An 18716-nucleotide genomic window follows, 5' to 3' on the forward strand; every position below is an offset into this window, starting at 1 on the left:
CTTTTCTACTGGTTCTCCATTCCTTCACCCCTTCTCTTGATGACATTACAGTCATTTAGCAGACACGCTTACCCAGAGCGACTTACAGTAGTGATATATATATTTTTCTTCATACTGGGAATCAAACCCACAACCCCCACCCTGGCATTGCAAGCCCCATGCTCTACCAACTGAGCCACATGGGACTCTTCTTCTGGTTACAGTGATTCCTCTCTCTGGATTCAGCACACGTCTCATGGGTTGTTTTAGTCTCCCGCCCTTCTCTCCTAGTTGTGTTGTGGAAAAAGAGAGAGGAAGGGAGGGAGACATGACCATGGAGAATGTGTGACTGTGCAGTTTACTGCCACGGTCTCCATGCCAGCAAGGAGAGAGGGGCGAGAAATGGGCAGAAAGAGGCCCAGGTCTTTTGTTGTTGGGACTTGGGGACATATTGTCAAAGCGTGCCAGCTGTCCTGGCCAGGAGAGGTGGAGTAGTGGCGGTGGTGCTCTGGACATTAGGAGTGTGTCTATAGGTTTTCCCCACCCGGGATTTGAACCTGCATCCCTCCAGGTCTGTATCTCTAACAACTAGCCTACATACCACACCCATCTCTAAAGTTTCTCAAAACATCCTGACTGTCCAAGACTGTATGTACAATCAAGGACTTTACTTCACAAGTTACTTCGCCAATGTCCGAGCTGCCCCGGGCATACACCTAGAGTAACTCTTAGTGAAATAGAGCTGCTGTTGTTTTGGGATGCTAATACACAGCTGTCAGAGAGCTGATTTACTACTGCTGACCCTTCATCCACACACACACACACACACGCACGCACGCACGCACGCACGCACGTGAGGGAGTCTGTGTGGTGTCAAACAGGTGTGACAGTAGCAGCAGCAGGGAATGCAAGCCAGGAGTCAGACTGCCATGGTATGAGTCAGAATGAGGTGACATTTTCACAGGGAAACCTGTCATTGTAGGGGACCTTTCAATTATTGTGCTTCTTCAAAAGTGTGTGTGCTTGCAGGAGTGTCTTCAGAAATGTGTTTTTCCAGAGTTGTGTGTGTGTGTGTGTGTGTGTGTGTGTGTGTGTGTGTGTGTGTGTGTGTGTGTGTGTGTGTGTTGCCTCTCCTTCTGCCTCTGTGTCCATGGGTGGGGACAGGATTGGTTGTTGAATGCTGAGAGGCTCTGCCACATGTTTCCCAATAACAACTCTATTTCTCCTCACCAAGTTTCTCCTCAGGATGTGAAAGGCTGTTTGGCAATAAATCACATTGTTTCTTATTACATACATTATTTGTGTGTGTTTGTATGATGCCATATATTTAGTACAACTTGGTAGCCTACAGTATATGTGAGATATTCCATTTATTTTCAGTTATTGTGTGTTTGAGAATGAGCATGTGTTTCTTACCATGCATGTGTGTGTGAGAGTTTTTGCATGAAATACAGAACATGTGAGGTCAGGTTTGAATTTGTTTGTTTGAGAGATGGGGAGAGAGGGAGACAGGAAGAGAGAGGGAGACGTGGCTATTTACCTGTCTGTGTGTAGCAGAACACCCTGCTCTCTGATTGTTGGAGAGAGGGCAGGTACAGTTGGCTGGAGGCCAGAATTCAGGATTCCAGCAACACTGAGTCACATGGGCTGATCGCTAATACAAACACACACACACACTCGCACACACACAGAGAGCACAGCGCAGAGAGTACTCTATGATAACACAAACACCATGCCTCCCTCCTCCCCCTGTCTCTCGCTCGCTCTCTCTCAAACACACACATGAGATCTGCAAGAGAGAAAGGCTCGTGTCTATGCAGTACAGCTCTGCTAGAGAGAGAGAACGAGACAGCGAACAGCCGAGCGAGAGAACGAGAAAGCCAGGCAGAGTGAGAGTGAGACAGAGACAGAGCGAGAGGGCAGTAGCTACAGTGGACACCCTGCCAGCCTCATCTCCAGCCCCCGAAATGTTCATCATCTGCTCCATTATTTAATCAGCACAAGTGCTTCTCTTGCACTCCTCCTTTTTCCCAGCACTCTGCTTGTTTTTTTCTGCCTATCGTTGGATCTACACCAGTATGTGTGAGTGTGTTGAAGAGAGTGTGAGTGTACTATCACTTCTCACTGGACTGCTGGACCAACATGGATATCTATTCTAGGATTCCACTAGAGTGGGACGGAGGTCTGTTGTTCCAGAGAGGTTCTATGGTACTCACTGATCCAGCTACAGCCACAGCTACAACTAGAGGAGAGGACCGACTGTCACAGCAGAACTGACTGTGTTTACCATTCAGTCCTCTTTACTCACTGTAGGTTGAGACCCATCAGATCATATTAGATCTGTTTCTCAGATTTGTTGTTTATTTTGATCTTCATTTGTTCTCTTTTTCCTCTTCCTCCAATCCAGACGAGAAGGAGGAAGGAGTGTTGGGAAGTCTTCCTCTGCTCAGCTTTGGGATTGGAGGAGTGCAGACGTCGGATAACATCAGCCGAAAGCACGCCTTTAAGGTCAGTACCCTGAAGATGAGGCAGTACGATGAGTACAGTATACGATTATCACCCTGGACAGAGAGCACAGAAGTGATATTGGGGCCATTTAAATAGTCTATCTAGGATTGGGGCTGATGTATTTGTTGGGGTTTGGATGCTGGGGACACGTGATTGTCCCTCAGACAACCCAGGGAGAAGTGGTGACATTGTGGACAGTAGGGGCAGTGTACAGTGGGGATAATAGGGAATAAGCAGAGATGTCTGGCAGCCTGTCAAAACCAAACACCCTTATTTATTTATTCTCTCTCTCTCTCTCGCTCTCTCTCTCTCTCTCTCTCTCTCTCTCTCTCCTCACACTGTACTTTGCATCGAAGTGCGCATTAATAAATATAATGCTGAGAGAGAGACACACACAGATAGGCAAAGTGAGCGAGGGAAAGCGAGGGAGAGACAGAGAGAGAGAGAGAGAAAGTGTCCTGTGTTCTTCTTCTGGTCTTCCAGGCAGTAGCTGAGGGGTGAGAGAGAGAGAACAATATCATACAAACAACCATATAAGCATGATATATAATATCACGTTCATTCAAATGGTTCATAACACAGCCAATGCATATTAATCAATGTGGAGCTCAAGTACCAGCTAAAAGCTATTTCCCAATATAGTCCCTGCCACTAGTCGTATGTCACAAAACATCTCTATGCAATCACTGTTAAAGTATAACCTGTTTTGGGATTTCCCACACAGTCTGTTTCAGAAAGGTGAAACAATACCATTTTGCAACATGCTTTAGTTAAATCTCTTCTTCAGATGATTCAAATCAGCAGGTTCATTTGGTTTCTGTGATTAAGATGTATGGGTTGTACAATATGTGTGTTGCAGTGTTTCATTGCAGTGTATTGTTTGTTGTTGCCCCAGCGTCTGTGTGTCAGTGTTGATATGAGAGCTGCTGTGAGTGTCGTGGTGACATGGCATTTGCCTGCCGGTCCTATGAGGCAGTAGACTGTACTGTTGAGCAGTAGACTGTACTGTAGAGCGGTAGACTGTACTGTAGAGAGGTAGACTGTACTGTAGAGCGGTAGACTATACTGTAGAGCGGTAGACTATACTGTAGAGCGGTAGATTATACTGTAGAGCGGTAGACTATACTGTAGAGCGGTAGACTATACTGTAGAGAGGTAGACTATACTGTAGAGCGGTAGACTATACTGTAGAGCGGTAGACTATACTGTAGAGCGGTAGACTATACTGTAGAGAGGTAGACTATACTGTAGAGCGGTAGACTATACTGTAGAGCGGTAGACTATACTGTAGAGCGGTAGACTATACTGTAGAGAGGTAGACTGTACTGTAGAGCGGTAGACTATACTGTAGAGAGGTAGACTATACTGTAGAGCGGTAGATTATACTGTAGAGCGGTAGACTATACTGTAGAGCGGTAGACTATACTGTAGAGCGGTGGACTATACTGTAGAGAGGTAGACTGTACTGTAGAGCGGTAGACTATACTGTAGAGAGGTAGACTGTACTGTAGAGCGGTAGACTATACTGTAGAGAGGTAGACTGTACTGTAGAGCGGTAGACTATACTGTAGAGAGGTAGACTATACTGTAGAGCGGTAGATTATACTGTAGAGCGGTAGACTATACTGTAGAGCGGTAGACTATACTGTAGAGCGGTAGACTATACTGTAGAGCGGTGGACTATACTGTAGAGCGGTAGACTATACTGTAGAGAGGTAGACTGTACTGTAGAGCGGTAGACTATACTGTAGAGAGGTAGACTGTACTGTAGAGCGGTAGACTATACTGTAGAGAGGTAGACTATACTGTAGAGCGGTAGATTATACTGTAGAGCGGTAGACTATACTGTAGAGCGGTAGACTATACTGTAGAGCGGTAGACTATACTGTAGAGCGGTGGACTATACTGTAGAGCGGTAGACTATACTGTAGAGCGGTAGACTATACTGTAGAGCGGTAGACTATACTGTAGAGCGGTAGATTATACTGTAGAGCGGTAGATTATACTGTAGAGCGGTAGATTATACTGTAGAGCGGTAGATTATACTGTAGAGCGGTAGACTATACTGTAGAGCGGTAGACTATACTGTAGAGCGGTAGATTATACTGTAGAGCGGTAGACTATACTGTAGAGCGGTAGATTATACTGTAGAGCGGTAGACTATACTGTAGAGCGGTAGACTATACTGTAGAGCGGTAGACTATACTGTAGAGCGGTAGATTATACTGTAGAGCGGTAGACTATACTGTAGAGCGGTAGACTGTACTGTAGAGAGGTAGACTGTACTGTAGAGCGGTAGACTATACTGTAGAGCGGTAGACTATACTGTAGAGCGGTAGATTATACTGTAGAGCGGTAGACTATACTGTAGAGCGGTAGACTATACTGTAGAGCGGTAGACTATACTGTAGAGCGGTAGATTATACTGTAGAGCGGTAGACTATACTGTAGAGCGGTAGACTATACTGTAGAGAGGTAGACTATACTGTAGAGCGGTAGACTATACTGTAGAGCGGTGGACTGTACTGTAGAGCGGTAGATTATACTGTAGAGCGGTAGACTATACTGTAGAGCGGTAGACTATACTGTAGAGCGGTAGACTATACTGTAGAGAGGTAGACTGTACTGTAGAGAGGTAGACTATACTGTAGAGAGGTAGACTATACTGTAGAGAGGTAGACTGTACTGTAGAGCGGTAGACTATACTGTAGAGAGGTAGACTATACTGTAGAGAGGTAGACTATACTGTAGAGAGGTAGACTATACTGTAGAGCGGTAGACTGTACTGTAGAGAGGTAGACTGTACTGTAGAGCGGTAGACTATACTGTAGAGAGGTAGATTATACTGTAGAGCGGTAGACTATACTGTAGAGCGGTAGACTATACTGTAGAGCGGTAGACTATACTGTAGAGCGGTAGACTATACTGTAGAGAGGTAGATTATACTGTAGAGAGGTAGACTGTACTGTAGAGCGGTAGACTATACTGTAGAGAGGTAGACTGTACTGTAGAGCGGTAGACTATACTGTAGAGAGGTAGATTATACTGTAGAGCGGTAGACTATACTGTAGAGCGGTAGACTATACTGTAGAGAGGTAGACTATACTGTAGAGCGGTAGACTATACTGTAGAGAGGTAGACTATACTGTAGAGCGGTAGACTATACTGTAGAGCGGTAGACTATACTGTAGAGAGGTAGACTATACTGTAGAGAGGTAGACTATACTGTAGAGCGGTAGACTATACTGTAGAGCGGTAGACTATACCCTAGAGCGGTAGACTATACTGTAGAGAGGTAGACTATACTGTAGAGCGGTAGACTATACTGTAGAGCGGTAGACTATACCCTAGAGCGGTAGACTATACTGTAGAGAGGTAGACTATACTGTAGAGAGGTAGACTATACTGTAGAGCGGTAGACTATACTGTAGAGAGGTAGACTATACTGTAGAGAGGTAGACTATACTGTAGAGCGGTAGACTATACTGTAGAGCGGTAGACTATACTGTAGAGCGGTAGACTATATTGTAGAGCAGTAGCTACTTGGAGGTTTCACCCAGCTACATTGGCTCCTCTGTAGTACACATGGTTGTAGAAACAAATGGCAGTAGATGAATAGGCAAAATAATAAAATGTAATGTTCTTACAGTACATTGACACAGTACTCTGGGTTCAGCTGGATGTTGTGGTGGTGCTGGTAGTGCTGGCCAGTAAAAAGTTATTTGTCTCCTTCCCTCCCTGTTGTTAGCCTGCTGCCTGGTGTTGATTCTACAGGGAGGCAGTGTGAGACAGTATGAATGAGTCATGAGGACAGATCAGACCAGCCAGTGGTTTCTAGAGAGACCTTTAGTGTTTCAGCTATTAACAGTGTGGACTATAACTGGATGCACTAAGTGCTGCGTAGGTCTACAAAAGGCTGTCTGTGTTTCTGATGTTATAATACTGGAGCTTTACAAGCTATGAGATGGATCTTAATGCTCTATGTTAACAAGTCAACCAAGTACATGGTTTTCAATGTTGCTTTTAAGGGCTTTGTACTGTACTGTATTGTTCTGCACTGTTCTGTATTGTACTGTACTGTTCTGTATCGTTCTGTTCTATACTGTACTGTACTGTACTGTATTGTTCTGTTATATACTGTACTGTACTGTACTGTTTTGTTCTGTATTGTACTGTATTGTACTGTATCGTTCTGTTATATACTGTACTGTACTGTTCTGTATCGTTCTGTTCTATACTGTACTGTACTGTACTGTATTGTTCTGTTATATACTGTACTGTACTGTACTGTACTGTTTTGTTCTGTATTGTACTGTACTGTACTGTACTGTTCTGTTCTGTATTGTTCTATATTGTACTGTACTGTTCTCTATCGTTCTGTTCTGTTCTGTATTGTACTGTACTGTATCGTTCTGTTCTATACTGTACTGTACTGTACTGTATTGTTCTGTTATATACTGTACTGTACTGTACTGTACTGTTTTGTTCTGTATTGTACTGTACTGTACTGTACTGTTCTGTTCTGTATTGTTCTATATTGTACTGTACTGTTCTCTATCGTTCTGTTCTGTTCTGTATTGTACTGTACTGTACTGTTCTGTTCTGTATTGTACTGTACTGTTCTATTCTGTATTGTTCTATATTGTACTGTACAGTTCTGCACTGTTCTGTATTGTACTGTACTGTTCTGTATTGTACTGTACTGTACTGTAGTGTTCTGTATTGTTCTGTATTGTACTGTACTGTTCTGTATTGTACTGTACTGTATTGTACTGTTCTGTATTGTACTGTACTGTACTGTACTGTTCTGTATTGTACTGTACTGTACTGTATTGTACTGTTCTGTATTGTACTGTACTGTACTGTACTGTTCTGGATTGTTCTGTATTGTACTGTACTGTTCTGTTCTATACTGTACTGTACTGTTCTGTATTGTTCTGTACTGTACTGTACTGTTCTGTATTGTTCTGTACTGTATTGTTCTGTACTGTACTGTACTGTATTGTACTGTACTGTTCTGTACTGTATTGTACTGTACTGTTCTGTATTGTACTATACTGTTCTGTATTGTACTGTATTGTACTATACTGTTCTGTATTGTACTGTATTGTACTGTACTGTTCTGTTCTGTACTGTTCTGTTCTGTACTGTACTGTACTGTACTGTTCTGTTCTGTTCTGTATTGTACTGTACTGTACTGTTCTGTATTGTTCTGTATTGTACTGTACTGTATTGTTCTGTACTGTACTGTACTGTTCTGTATTGTACTGTATTGTTCTGTATTGTACTGTACTGTATTGTACTGTACTGTACTGTACTGTACTGTATTGTTCTGTATTGTACTGTACTGTATTGTACTGTTCTGTATTGTTCTGTATTGTACAGTACTGTATTGTACTGTACTGTATTGTACTGTACTGTACTGTATTGTACTGTATTGTATTGTTCTGTATTGTGCTGTACTGTATTGTACTGTACAGTAATGTACTGTACTGTTCTGTATTGTATTGTACTGTACTGTACTGTTCTGTATTGTTCTGTACTGTTCTGTATTGTTCCAGGAACGTGGCTCTCTGTATTAGCCAGGTATTTGGGATAGTATACAGTACATGGGGGTTAAGATATATCACAGTGTCTAAGTAAAGGAGGATGTGCAGCCAGATATTCAGGGGTAAGTGCTGTTATATTGTAAGACAGACAGACAGTACAGGTATGTCATAGTGTTTAAGTGTTCTCAGTACTAATACCGGGTGGTGGTCTGATCTGGTCAGGCTCTCGTGAGTGGGGGGAAGGGCAGGTGTGTTTTTGGGCTGGCCACCCTCGTCTGGTCTGGTGGGGCCCCTCGGGCTAAGGAGGGGTTGGGACGGGTTGATACGGGACAGGAGGGAAGTCGAGTCTGAGCACGCTCCTGGAGTCTGCTGGGATTCCTGTAGAACTACATCTTTATGACGCCTGTTACTTCAAACCGACCAATGAGAGAGAAGCAGGGAGCGGGGGAGAGGGAGGGGAGACTCTAAAGTACATTTTAGCTTTGATTATAAGATTACCTTTCAAAGGTGAACTGCTTTGACTTGACTTTTCAGTACCTAAATATTTTTGGGGGGCATGAAGTCATGAATGCTTCATTAAATGAAAGGGTATAATCTCTAACACTTTAGATATGAGCCTAATCAAGCCTATTCAATAGCACTATCAGATTGTTAGATCTTTGAGGAATGATGTTTTGCTGTGAGCTCCCAACAGAGAGAGCAGCCTGGGTGTGTGGTGTGTGGTCTTCCGGCACCCCTCACAGCCTTTTTCCTCTCTAGGTTTCTTCCTAGGTTCTGGCCTTTTTAGGGAGTTTTTCCTAGCCATAGTGCTTCTACACCTGCATTGCTTGCTGTTTGGGGTTTTAGGCTGGGTTTCTGTACAGCACTTTGAGATATAAGCTGATTTAAGACGTTCTTTACAAATACATTGGATTTGATTTGGTGTGGTGTGTGGTGTGTGGTCTGTGGTCTGTGGTGTGTGGTGTGTGATGTGTGGTGTGTGGTGTGTGATGTGTGGTCTGTGGTCTGTGGTGCGTGGTGTGTGATGTGTGGTGTGTGGTGTGTGGTCTGTGGTGTGTGGTGTGTGATGTGTGGTGTGTGATGTGTGGTCTGTGATGTGTGGTGTGTGATGTGTGGTCTGTGGTGTGTGATGTGTGGTGTGTGGGTGTTTGACTAGCGGGTGGGTTTACTAGCATTTTAAGATTAAGTTACAGCTATGTGTGTGTGTGTGTGTGTGTGTGTGTGTGTGTGTGTGTGTGTGTGTGTGTGTGTGTGGTCTGTGGTGTGTGGTGTGTGGTGTGTGGTCTGTGGTGTGTGGTGTGTGGTCTGTGGTGTGTGGTCTGTGGTGTGTGGCATGTAGTGTGTGTGTTTGATTGGTTTACTAGCATCTTAAGATTGAGTTACAGCTATAGGTGTGCGTGTGTGTGTGTGTGTGTGTGTGTGTGTGTGTGTTTCTGACAGTAAACAGTGCCGCATATCAGGTGGCTTATGAAAGGGGATCGTTACTTCCTGCGGGCATTTGTGCTACTTCCTGTACAGGTGCTTTTGTCCACTGTGTGTCATTATTGTGTTAGACATGTTAAAAAAGTGCAGTCTGAGGTAATAGAAACAGAGATGTGGTTGGAACATGGAATAGATCTTACTTTTGACCGGGGTCACCATGACAACACTACCCGTCTTACCCTGGGTGGTTTAAACGTGGTTCAACCTTACCTGCCCACACATAGTTCAACCTGGTGTGGTTTAGATGCATGTGGTGTGTCGTCTGTGGTGTGTGGTGTGTGGTGTGTGGTCTGTGGTGTGTGGTGTGTGGTGTGTGGTCTGTGGTCTGTGGTCTGTGGTGTGTGATGTGTGGTGTGTGGTCTGTGGTGTGTGGTCTGTGGTGTGTGGTGTGTGGTGTTTGGTGTGTGGTCTGTGGTGTGTGGTGTGTGGTGTGTGGTGTGTGGTCTGTGGTGTGTGGTGTGTGGTGTGTGGTCTGTGGTGTGTGGTGTGTGGTCTGTGGTGTGTGGTCTGTGGTGTGTGGCATGTAGTGTGTGTGTTTGATTGGTTTACTAGCATCTTAAGATTGAGTTACAGCTATAGGTGTGCGTGTGTGTGTGTGTGTGTGTGTGTGTGTGTGTTTCTGACAGTGAACAGTGCCACATATCAGGTGGCTTATGAAAGGGGATCGTTACTTCCTGCGGGCGTGTGTACTACTTCCTGTACAGGTGCTTTTGTCCACTGTGTGTCATTATTGTGTTAGACATGTAAAAAATGTGGACTGTGTGTGTGTACATACATTAATTTGTGTGTGTACATGCGTTAATTTGTGTGTGTACATGCGTTAATTTGTGTGTGTGTGTGTGTATATGTGTGTGTACATGCGCTAATTTGTGTGTGTACATGCATTAATTTGTGTGTGTGTGTGTGTGTGTGTACATGCGTTAATTTGTGTGTGTGTGTGTACATGCGTTAATTTGTGTGTGTACATGCGTTCATTTGTGTGTGTGTATGTGTGTGTGTGTACATGCGTTAATTTGTGTGTGTGTGTGTGTGTACATCCATCTATTTGTGTGTGTGTGTGTGTGTGTGTGTGTGTGTGTGTACATGCGTTAATTTGTGTGTGTGTGTGTGTGTGTGTGTGTACACAACCATACGTCTACACCTCCAGAGATTGCACTAGTTATTATTAAACTCCACGGTGATGGTCTATACCACATTCACTCAGAGGGGTGTCACCTGAGTGGCAAATATTCCCAAATTAAATATTCTTAGAGACTTTTGGAGATGCTGCATTCCACAGTGGAAGTGCGTATGTGTCTATTTGTGTTATGAAAGAGAGTAGAAGAGGGAGAGATAGAAAGAGGAAGAGAGAGGGGCAGAAAGTGTTAGAGAAAATGAACAGTCGGAGTGAGAACACTGCACAACACCAACACTGTACAACACCAACACTGTACAACACCAACACTGCACAACACCAACACTGCACAACACCAACACTGCACAACACCAACACTGTACAACACCAACACTGTACAACACCAACACTGTACAACACCAACACTGTACAACACCAACACTGGACAACATTTTGTATGGACATGTTGCCTGTCCCAGACTACCTAAGGGTTTTGGTCACATTTACATTTGAGTAATTTAGCAGACACTCTTATTCAGAGAGACTTACAGGAGCAATTTGGGTTAAGTGCCTTGCTCAAGGGCACATCGGCAGATGTTTACACCTAGTCGGCTCAGGGATTTAACCCAGCGACCTTTCCATTTCTGGACCAATCAATCAATCAATCAATCAATCAATCAAATGTATTTATAAAGCCCTTTTTACATCAGCCAATGTCACAAAGTGCTGTACAGAAACCCAGCCTAAAACCCCAAACAGCAGGCAATGCAGATGTAGAACACAGTGCTCTTTACCGCTAGGCTACCTGACGACCTTGATCACAGATGGAAAACACAGATACATACACTCTCGTGGCCATGTACAGGCAGTGAACACACACACACATGCAAGCAAGAATGCACACACACACACACTTTGTTTTTATGAAATGTCAGGACTTTTTGGAGTGTAAAAATGTTTGACCATTAAAAATTGTATTTTCCCAAAACTCTAAAACTAACCCTAACGCGCACGCACGCACGCACGCACACACACACACACACACACACACACACACACACACACACACACACACACACACACACACACACACACACACACACACACACACACACACACACACACACAGTAGGTCCGGCCTCAGAATAGTGCTCATAGAATATTAATGAAGAGGTCTTACATAAGTATAGTGCAGCAGCAGTGTATCAGTCTGATGTCATCAGTCTGATGTCTCTCTATCTCTGCTAGAACTACCCCCTTCTGCGTGTGTATTTACCCAGACCCAGATTCATAGACGTACACAAGCAACACTCATAAAAACATCCTAAGTTGGGAGCTACACTTAGAAATTAATAGGCTAGACTCAGAAAACCCATTATTTTGTCACAGCCCTCAAATAATCACTGTCAAAGGCACATATTTGGATAAATATATAGCACTGATTACTAAATAATCATTATACAACACACCAACACAAACACACACACACACACACACATTCTACCGCCAGCCCAGAACAGACAGTGAGACTGCCAGTGATAAGGTATTCATTAAGATGGTGCCGTTGTCATTCAGCAGGTTTAAAACTGATAAGGTTATATCATGTTTTGTGACGAGCACATTCCATATTCTTTGGGGTGAGAGGGGCCATTCCCAGCCCAGGACATACTCTAGATATGCCAGATATAGATATGCAGAGTATAGATGTGGGGCACATTCATATACTGTAGATATGCAGAGGTCCAGAAGGATTTGTATCACAGCAGGACATAGATATGCAAGGAATAGAGACTGTAGGGAGAGTCCATGTTGTATAAATCTAGAGAGCTGTGCATTGTAGGGGGACGAACATAGATATTAAAGCCTAGATACTGTAGGGAGGGCCCATGTTGTAGAGATATACAGAGCTGTGCAGTGTAGCAGGTATAGATATGGAGGGTAATATGTTGCAGTAATACAGAGGTGCTGAGGGATGCTTGGCTGGGGTCAATCTCTTATTTTCCCTCCCCTGATGCAGTCCCATTCTCCCTTTCCCAACAGCCTGCCCAGCCTTTGAGTGTATGTGTTTGGAAAGTAAGTTTGTGTTCTTTTTGTCTGTCCTCTCTTCGTCTCACACTCCCTTTGTCGCCACTCCATAATAAATAATTAGGCGGGTGCTTAGATTTGTCCTTTTTCACACAAGTGGGGTCACGTATCAGCTGTTCTCAGTGGCATCCCTGGACCCCCCCTTCTCTCTATTTCAATCTCTCTCTTAACTAGCACCTGTTAAGAAGAGCTCTTCTACAGTACTGAATGATGGGATGACTGTCAGTGGCATGCTGGCTCAGAGCGTGACTTCCTGGACTTATTTACCACTGGAGAGGGAGGGAGAGAGATGCTTTTTCTTCCTCTTCACCCCAGAGAAGTGCCTCATGACATGGAGATGTGATGCCAATGTACCCCAGGGCATGTTTGACTAGTCAGGCACACTCTGAATTGTATCTCTGCATCCGTCGCCTTGGTGTTTACACACACACCCAAGAACAAACACATGCACACAGGTTAGATCAGAAAGCAACAGAGTCTCACGAAGCTTGTGAGCAGTGCATGGAAGAACTAACGGACTTATATTTACTGACATTTACAAGAATGTTAGCGAGAGCAATGGGTAGTTGGGGAGGAGGAGGAGGGACAGCAGGGAGGTGGCATAGTATAGAGAATACAGAAGACGAGAGGAGAGGAGAGAGGGAGGACAAGGTTGGAAAGAGAATAGAAGAGGTTTAAAAGGGATGGAAGAAAATGAAAAGGGGAGGGAGGAGAGGAGCGGAGAGGATGGAGGAAAGGAGAGGGGGGGGCATGTTTCCCTGTTTTAACAGTTAAGAACATTTGCCCTCATCTGGCACATCTTTCTGTTCCCTGTTCGGCGTTCCCATCGCCTCCTGTTAGAATCCTTGTTCAATGGAGTGAGCTGGGAGTAGTCCATGAACCTCAGTTATACCTCAGTGTCTATTACACTGTTATCCCAACAGTATATACACCTCTCCTCCCTCTCGCTGTCCTCATCACTCATCACTCAACTCTCCCACACCCCTCCCCTCTCTTCCCTCCCTCATCTCTCATCTCTCTCCCCCCTCCATGCAGTGCCCAGGGACAGAATATAATCATACACCTTTAAACCAGACCCATGTTACCAATGACCTGCATCCCTGACCTTATTATTGCTAGAATAACAGAGAGAGACAGAAAGAGAGAGAGATGGTGAAAGTAGATATGTGTTTAGAGGGGGAGAGAGAGGGGAGAGAGAGATGGTGAAAAGAGATATGTATAGAGGGGGGAGAGAGTATGGAGAGAGAGAGATGGTGAAAATAGATATGTGTATAGAGGGTGGAGAGAGAGGGGAGAGAGATGGTGAAAAGAGATATGTGTTTAGAAGGTGGAGAGAGAGGGGAGAGAGAGATGGTGAAAAGAGATATGTGTATAGAGGGGAGAGAGATGGTGAAAAGAGATAAGTGTTTAGAGGGGAAGAGAGAGGGGAGAGAGAGATGGTGAAAAGAGATATGTGTATAGAGGGTGGAGAGAGGGGAGAGAGAGAGATGGTGAAAAGAGATATGTATAGAGGGTGGAGAGAGAGGGGAGAGAGAGATGGTGAAAAGAGATATGTGTATAGAGGTGGGACAGAGAGGGGAGAGAGAGATGGTGAAAAGAGATATGTGTATAGAGGGGGGAGAGAGACAGGGGAGAGAGAGATGAGGCTATAAATTAGGTAGAGAGGGCAGAGGGAGAGAACATTTTGAGAAAGTGATCTCTGCCTTGATTACTGTCCATACATTTACAGCATTATCTGTGTATTAAATTCATAAAACTGTAAAAAAAAAAAAGTTTAGACACACCTACTCATTGAAGGGTTTTTCTTTCTTTTTTACTATTTTCTACATTGTAGAATAACAGTGAAGACTTCTAAACTATGAAATAGCACATATGGAATCATATAGTAACCAAAAAAGTATTAAACAAATCAAAATATATTTTGTGCAAAAAGTTTGCACACTTGGTATTTATTCTCTCAATCAACTTTATGAGGAATGCTTTTACAACAGGCTTTAAGGTCTTCCTTTCCTGTGGCAGTCCTCATGAGAGCCAGTTTCATCATGGCGCTTGATGGTTTTTGCGACTGCACTTGAACAAACTTCAAAGTTCTTGAGATGTGAATGTTTTAAAGTAATGATGAACTGTCGTTTCTCTTTGCTTATTTGAGCTGTTCTTGCCATAGTATGGACTTGGTCTTTAACCAAATATAGCTATCTTCTGTATACCAACATCATCTTGTCACAACTAAACTGATTGTCTCAAACGCATTAAGAAGGAAATAAAATCCACAAATTAACTTATAACAAGGTACACCTGTTAATTGAAGTTCATTCCAGGTGACTACCTCATGAAGCTGGTTGAGAGAATTCCAGGAGTGTGCAAAGCTGTCATCAAGACAAAGGGTGGCTACTTTGAAGAATCTCAAATATAAAATATATTTAGATTTGTTTAACACTTTTTTGTTTACTACATGATTCCATATGTGTTATTTCGTCGTTTTGATGTCGTCACTATTATTTTACAATGTAGAAAATAGTAAAAATAAAGACCCTTAAATGAGTAGGTGTGTCCAAACCTTTGACTGGTACTGTATTTTTTTTCAAACCATTTCTGCAGGGGGCTCCAGAAAAAAAATATCCCTCCAAGAATGAAATGTAGCCCCGTTCTTGCTGGACCATGTCATATACATACAGTATAACCTACTGGTGCTGATGCTGTTACTATGGTGTTGCCATGGCTTGCATCAGCAGCCTCTCTTAAGGAGGAGGTATACCATCGTGGCAGGAAATTACGTTTATGGCATCATAAGCACATGACCTCAGCATCTCTCTCTCTCTCTCTCTCTCTCTCTCTCTCTCTCTCTCTGTCTCTGTCTCTCTCTCTCTGTCTCTCTCTGTCTCTCTCTCTCTCTCCCCTGTATCCCGCCACTCAACCCCCACCAGCTCAGAAGGGGATGGAGAAACAACATAAAGATCTTGTTTCCCGCTACCTTGCTGTACTCTATTTTAAAGTAACAGTCAATGGTTATGATTCAGAATGTTGAAACATCTTCATGATCTTACTACAGGTATCATCAACTAGATTCAGCCGCGGGCCAATTATTTCATGAGCGGATGTTCTGGAGGCCGGAACGTAATTACAAATCATTTGTATACTGTAAGAAGCACAAACAGATATAATAAAATAAAACATTTGTTTTATTTATGTTAAAATACAATCACACAATTGTATCATCTTATTTCCCCCTCCAGTAAAATTTGATTCTGATATTCTGTGGTTATGATTAAGGATGTAGAAATTATTTCAAAGCAGATTTTGCATGCCGTCTTTATTTTTACTATTTTCTACATTGTAAATATTGACTTGTAGAAAGAAGGGAACCAGTGGGTCTCATAGAGCTTGATGGAGGAGGAGGATGGTAGGGTTATGTTGAAGATTGGGGGAGTTGGAAGAGTTCGATATCAAGAGACGATAAGGCTCCAGACATAGACACACCCACGCTCACATGCACTCACAACACACACACTCTGTCGATCTCTTCTCAGGCACGGATGACTGTTCTCTAGGTCCAGGCTATAATTAAACAGCCAAGGATAAGTATAGAGCTTCACAAATAACAACCTGACAGAAACACTCTCATCACACACAAACACACTCGCACACACACATATGTGCACGCATGTACACACGCACACATGTATACACGCACACACACATTGAGGAGAGAGGATGAGAAGAAGGAGAGAAGAAAGATGAGGGAGGATGGCTTGGAGATAGGCATTGGTCATCATGGTCATCCAGTCCAGCTTCAGTGATTCACCAGATCCTTGGCCTCAGTGATTCACCAGATCCTTGGCCTCAGTGATTCACCAGGTCTTTGGCCTCAGTGATTCACCAGATCCTTGGCCTCAGTGATTCACCAGATCCTTGGCCTCAGTGATTCACCAGGTCTTTGGCCTCAGTGATTCACCAGGTCTTTGGCCTCAGTGATTCACCAGATCCTTGGCCTCAGTGATTCACCAGATCCTTGGCCTCAGTGATTCACCAGATCCTTGGCCTCAGTGATTCACCAGGTCTTTGGCCTCAGTGATTCACCTGGTCCTTGGCCTCAGTGATTCACCAGATCCTTGAACTCAGTGGTTCACCAGATTCTTGGCCTCAGTGGTTCACCAGGTTCTTGGCATCAGTGATTCACCAGATCCTTGGCCTCAGTGATTCACCAGATCCTTGGCATCAGTGATTCACCAGATCCTTGGCCTCAGTGATTCACCAGGCCTGGAAAAGACTCTGCTCTTTACCAAGCATGACTCACAGCTGGATATTGATTTAAATAATTTGACCTTTTTTGCACAAATATTACATTTGATTACTTTGACAATCATGCCTAATACACTATCTAATTGACCTGCCACTATTTCTATAAGGAAGGGTATTTTGCTGCAGTTGCCAGACCAAACTGCTTACTGTAGAAATCATGCAAACCAGCAACTGCCAAGTCAACTTTAATCTAAGTAAACCCCCTAGCTAGCTAGCAGGAGCTGCCGTGCCATGGCCCTCACAGTCAATGAGTCACAACAACATAGGAGGGAGTGTTTTTCTCCTGATCACTGACTCTCCTCCTGAGTCCTGCCCCAAATGTGTATGGGTGTGTAGGGGATCCTCGGAAACACACACACACACACACACACACACACACACACACACACACACACACACACACACACACGGCTCGCTGTGTTAGTGTGTGCAGGACCGGTTTGACCACTGCACCGGGGGTGTGTGTGAGTGGTGGAACAGTTTGAGATCACACACCTGTACTTATGGTTGTTTTAGTCTTGGTGAGGCCGTTGACACGATGTGACGAATGACAAGACATGCCAGGTCGTTCCTTTGAAATTATTTTTCTAGAGCGACCAGCTTTTCTTCTTGTTGCTGTTTTGACCTTGACATTGTACCATTCAGACAATTTCTATTGATAAACGAGATCTGAAACAGTCAGTCAACCTGTCAAGCTTTACGAGATACATATGGAAGTAGGACTATAATAGTAATTATTATATGTTATTATATTGTGCATTATCTTGTTACATCACAAGTCAACAGAGATAAATAAGACAAATATGATCAGCTACTGAGCTAAAAGGACACAGGTGCGCGGAAACACATCTGATGTGTCCTAAACGGGGTGCAGGTAAGTTGAGCCATAAAATGGTTTGTTTCGATGTACCTAGTTCAAAACATGTAATTTTGTAGGCATAGTACCCATTCTGTCAGTTACATATAGACCTTGGACCTCAAACTCCTCAACTAGAAACCCCTAAGTATTTGGTATATATGTGAGGAATACTGCCTCTGGTACTGGCTGGCCGCTGTCACAGAGAGACATAGGGAGGAAGGGAGTGCCTTATCTCGTGTAGCCATACCTCAAAATGACATTGTTGGCAGGCCTCATTTGGACTTCTGGAGAATTTTGTATTAGCCTAAACGGCTACAATGTTCTGCCTCGAGTGACTACATTTTTGGGGGGATGTTACATTTGAAGAACCCCTCCCACATGCCCGTAGAAAGGATGTTATGTTCGTCACTGTTTTCAGATCGGGTAGGACACATTTTACAGAGAGTTGTTGGATATGCTGGATTGTAACATTACAGAAAATGGAAGAAAACCTGCAAGGAAAACTGAATTCTGTTTTGCCAGAACTGTGCTCTATACACACAACTGAGTCGATGAAGGCATTAAAACTCCTCTCCGTCCAAGCAAGGCATTTGATTGGTTTGACACATTGCGAGGCATCACTGATTTACACTTGATTTACTCCCTTTTTTAGCTACTTTCTGCCATTGACTTCAACAGGCTTTCTGATTAGGAAAGCCTGGTTCTCGACGAGGCTAGGGAGTGCCTAACGAGGTTCCAGAGTAGCTAGTGTTACATACTAATCAGTAAAAGATAGAAACATAAAGCATGGATTTGCTCAATCATGCAAATGTTGACTTTAAGGTAATTAGTCTTCTTAGTG

The 18716-nt window shown here is 43.6% G+C and overlaps 1 protein-coding gene across 8 annotated transcripts in view; it reads left to right on the plus strand.

Annotated features, from left to right (window-relative positions):
• The window catches only part of LOC110529011 (pleckstrin homology domain-containing family A member 6), a 221910-nt gene that overhangs the window by 143548 nt on the left and 59646 nt on the right, over positions 1 to 18716 (plus strand). For 7 of the 8 annotated variants that reach the window (XR_005052654.1, XR_005052653.1, XM_036983963.1 and 4 more), the window contains one exon: positions 2387 to 2487. Coding sequence is in view for 5 of the 8 variants with exons in the window: in XM_036983963.1 (XP_036839858.1) it covers positions 2387 to 2487 (101 nt within the window). In the remaining 3 variants the exon portion in view is untranslated. Of the gene's footprint in view, positions 1 to 1638; positions 2289 to 2386; positions 2488 to 18716 lie in introns of those variants that run through there. The other variant, XM_036983966.1, reaches the window with a different exon arrangement.

The sequence above is a fragment of the Oncorhynchus mykiss genome, chromosome 7, assembly GCF_013265735.2.
Source record: "Oncorhynchus mykiss isolate Arlee chromosome 7, USDA_OmykA_1.1, whole genome shotgun sequence".
Classification (NCBI taxonomy): Eukaryota; Metazoa; Chordata; class Actinopteri; order Salmoniformes; family Salmonidae; genus Oncorhynchus; species Oncorhynchus mykiss.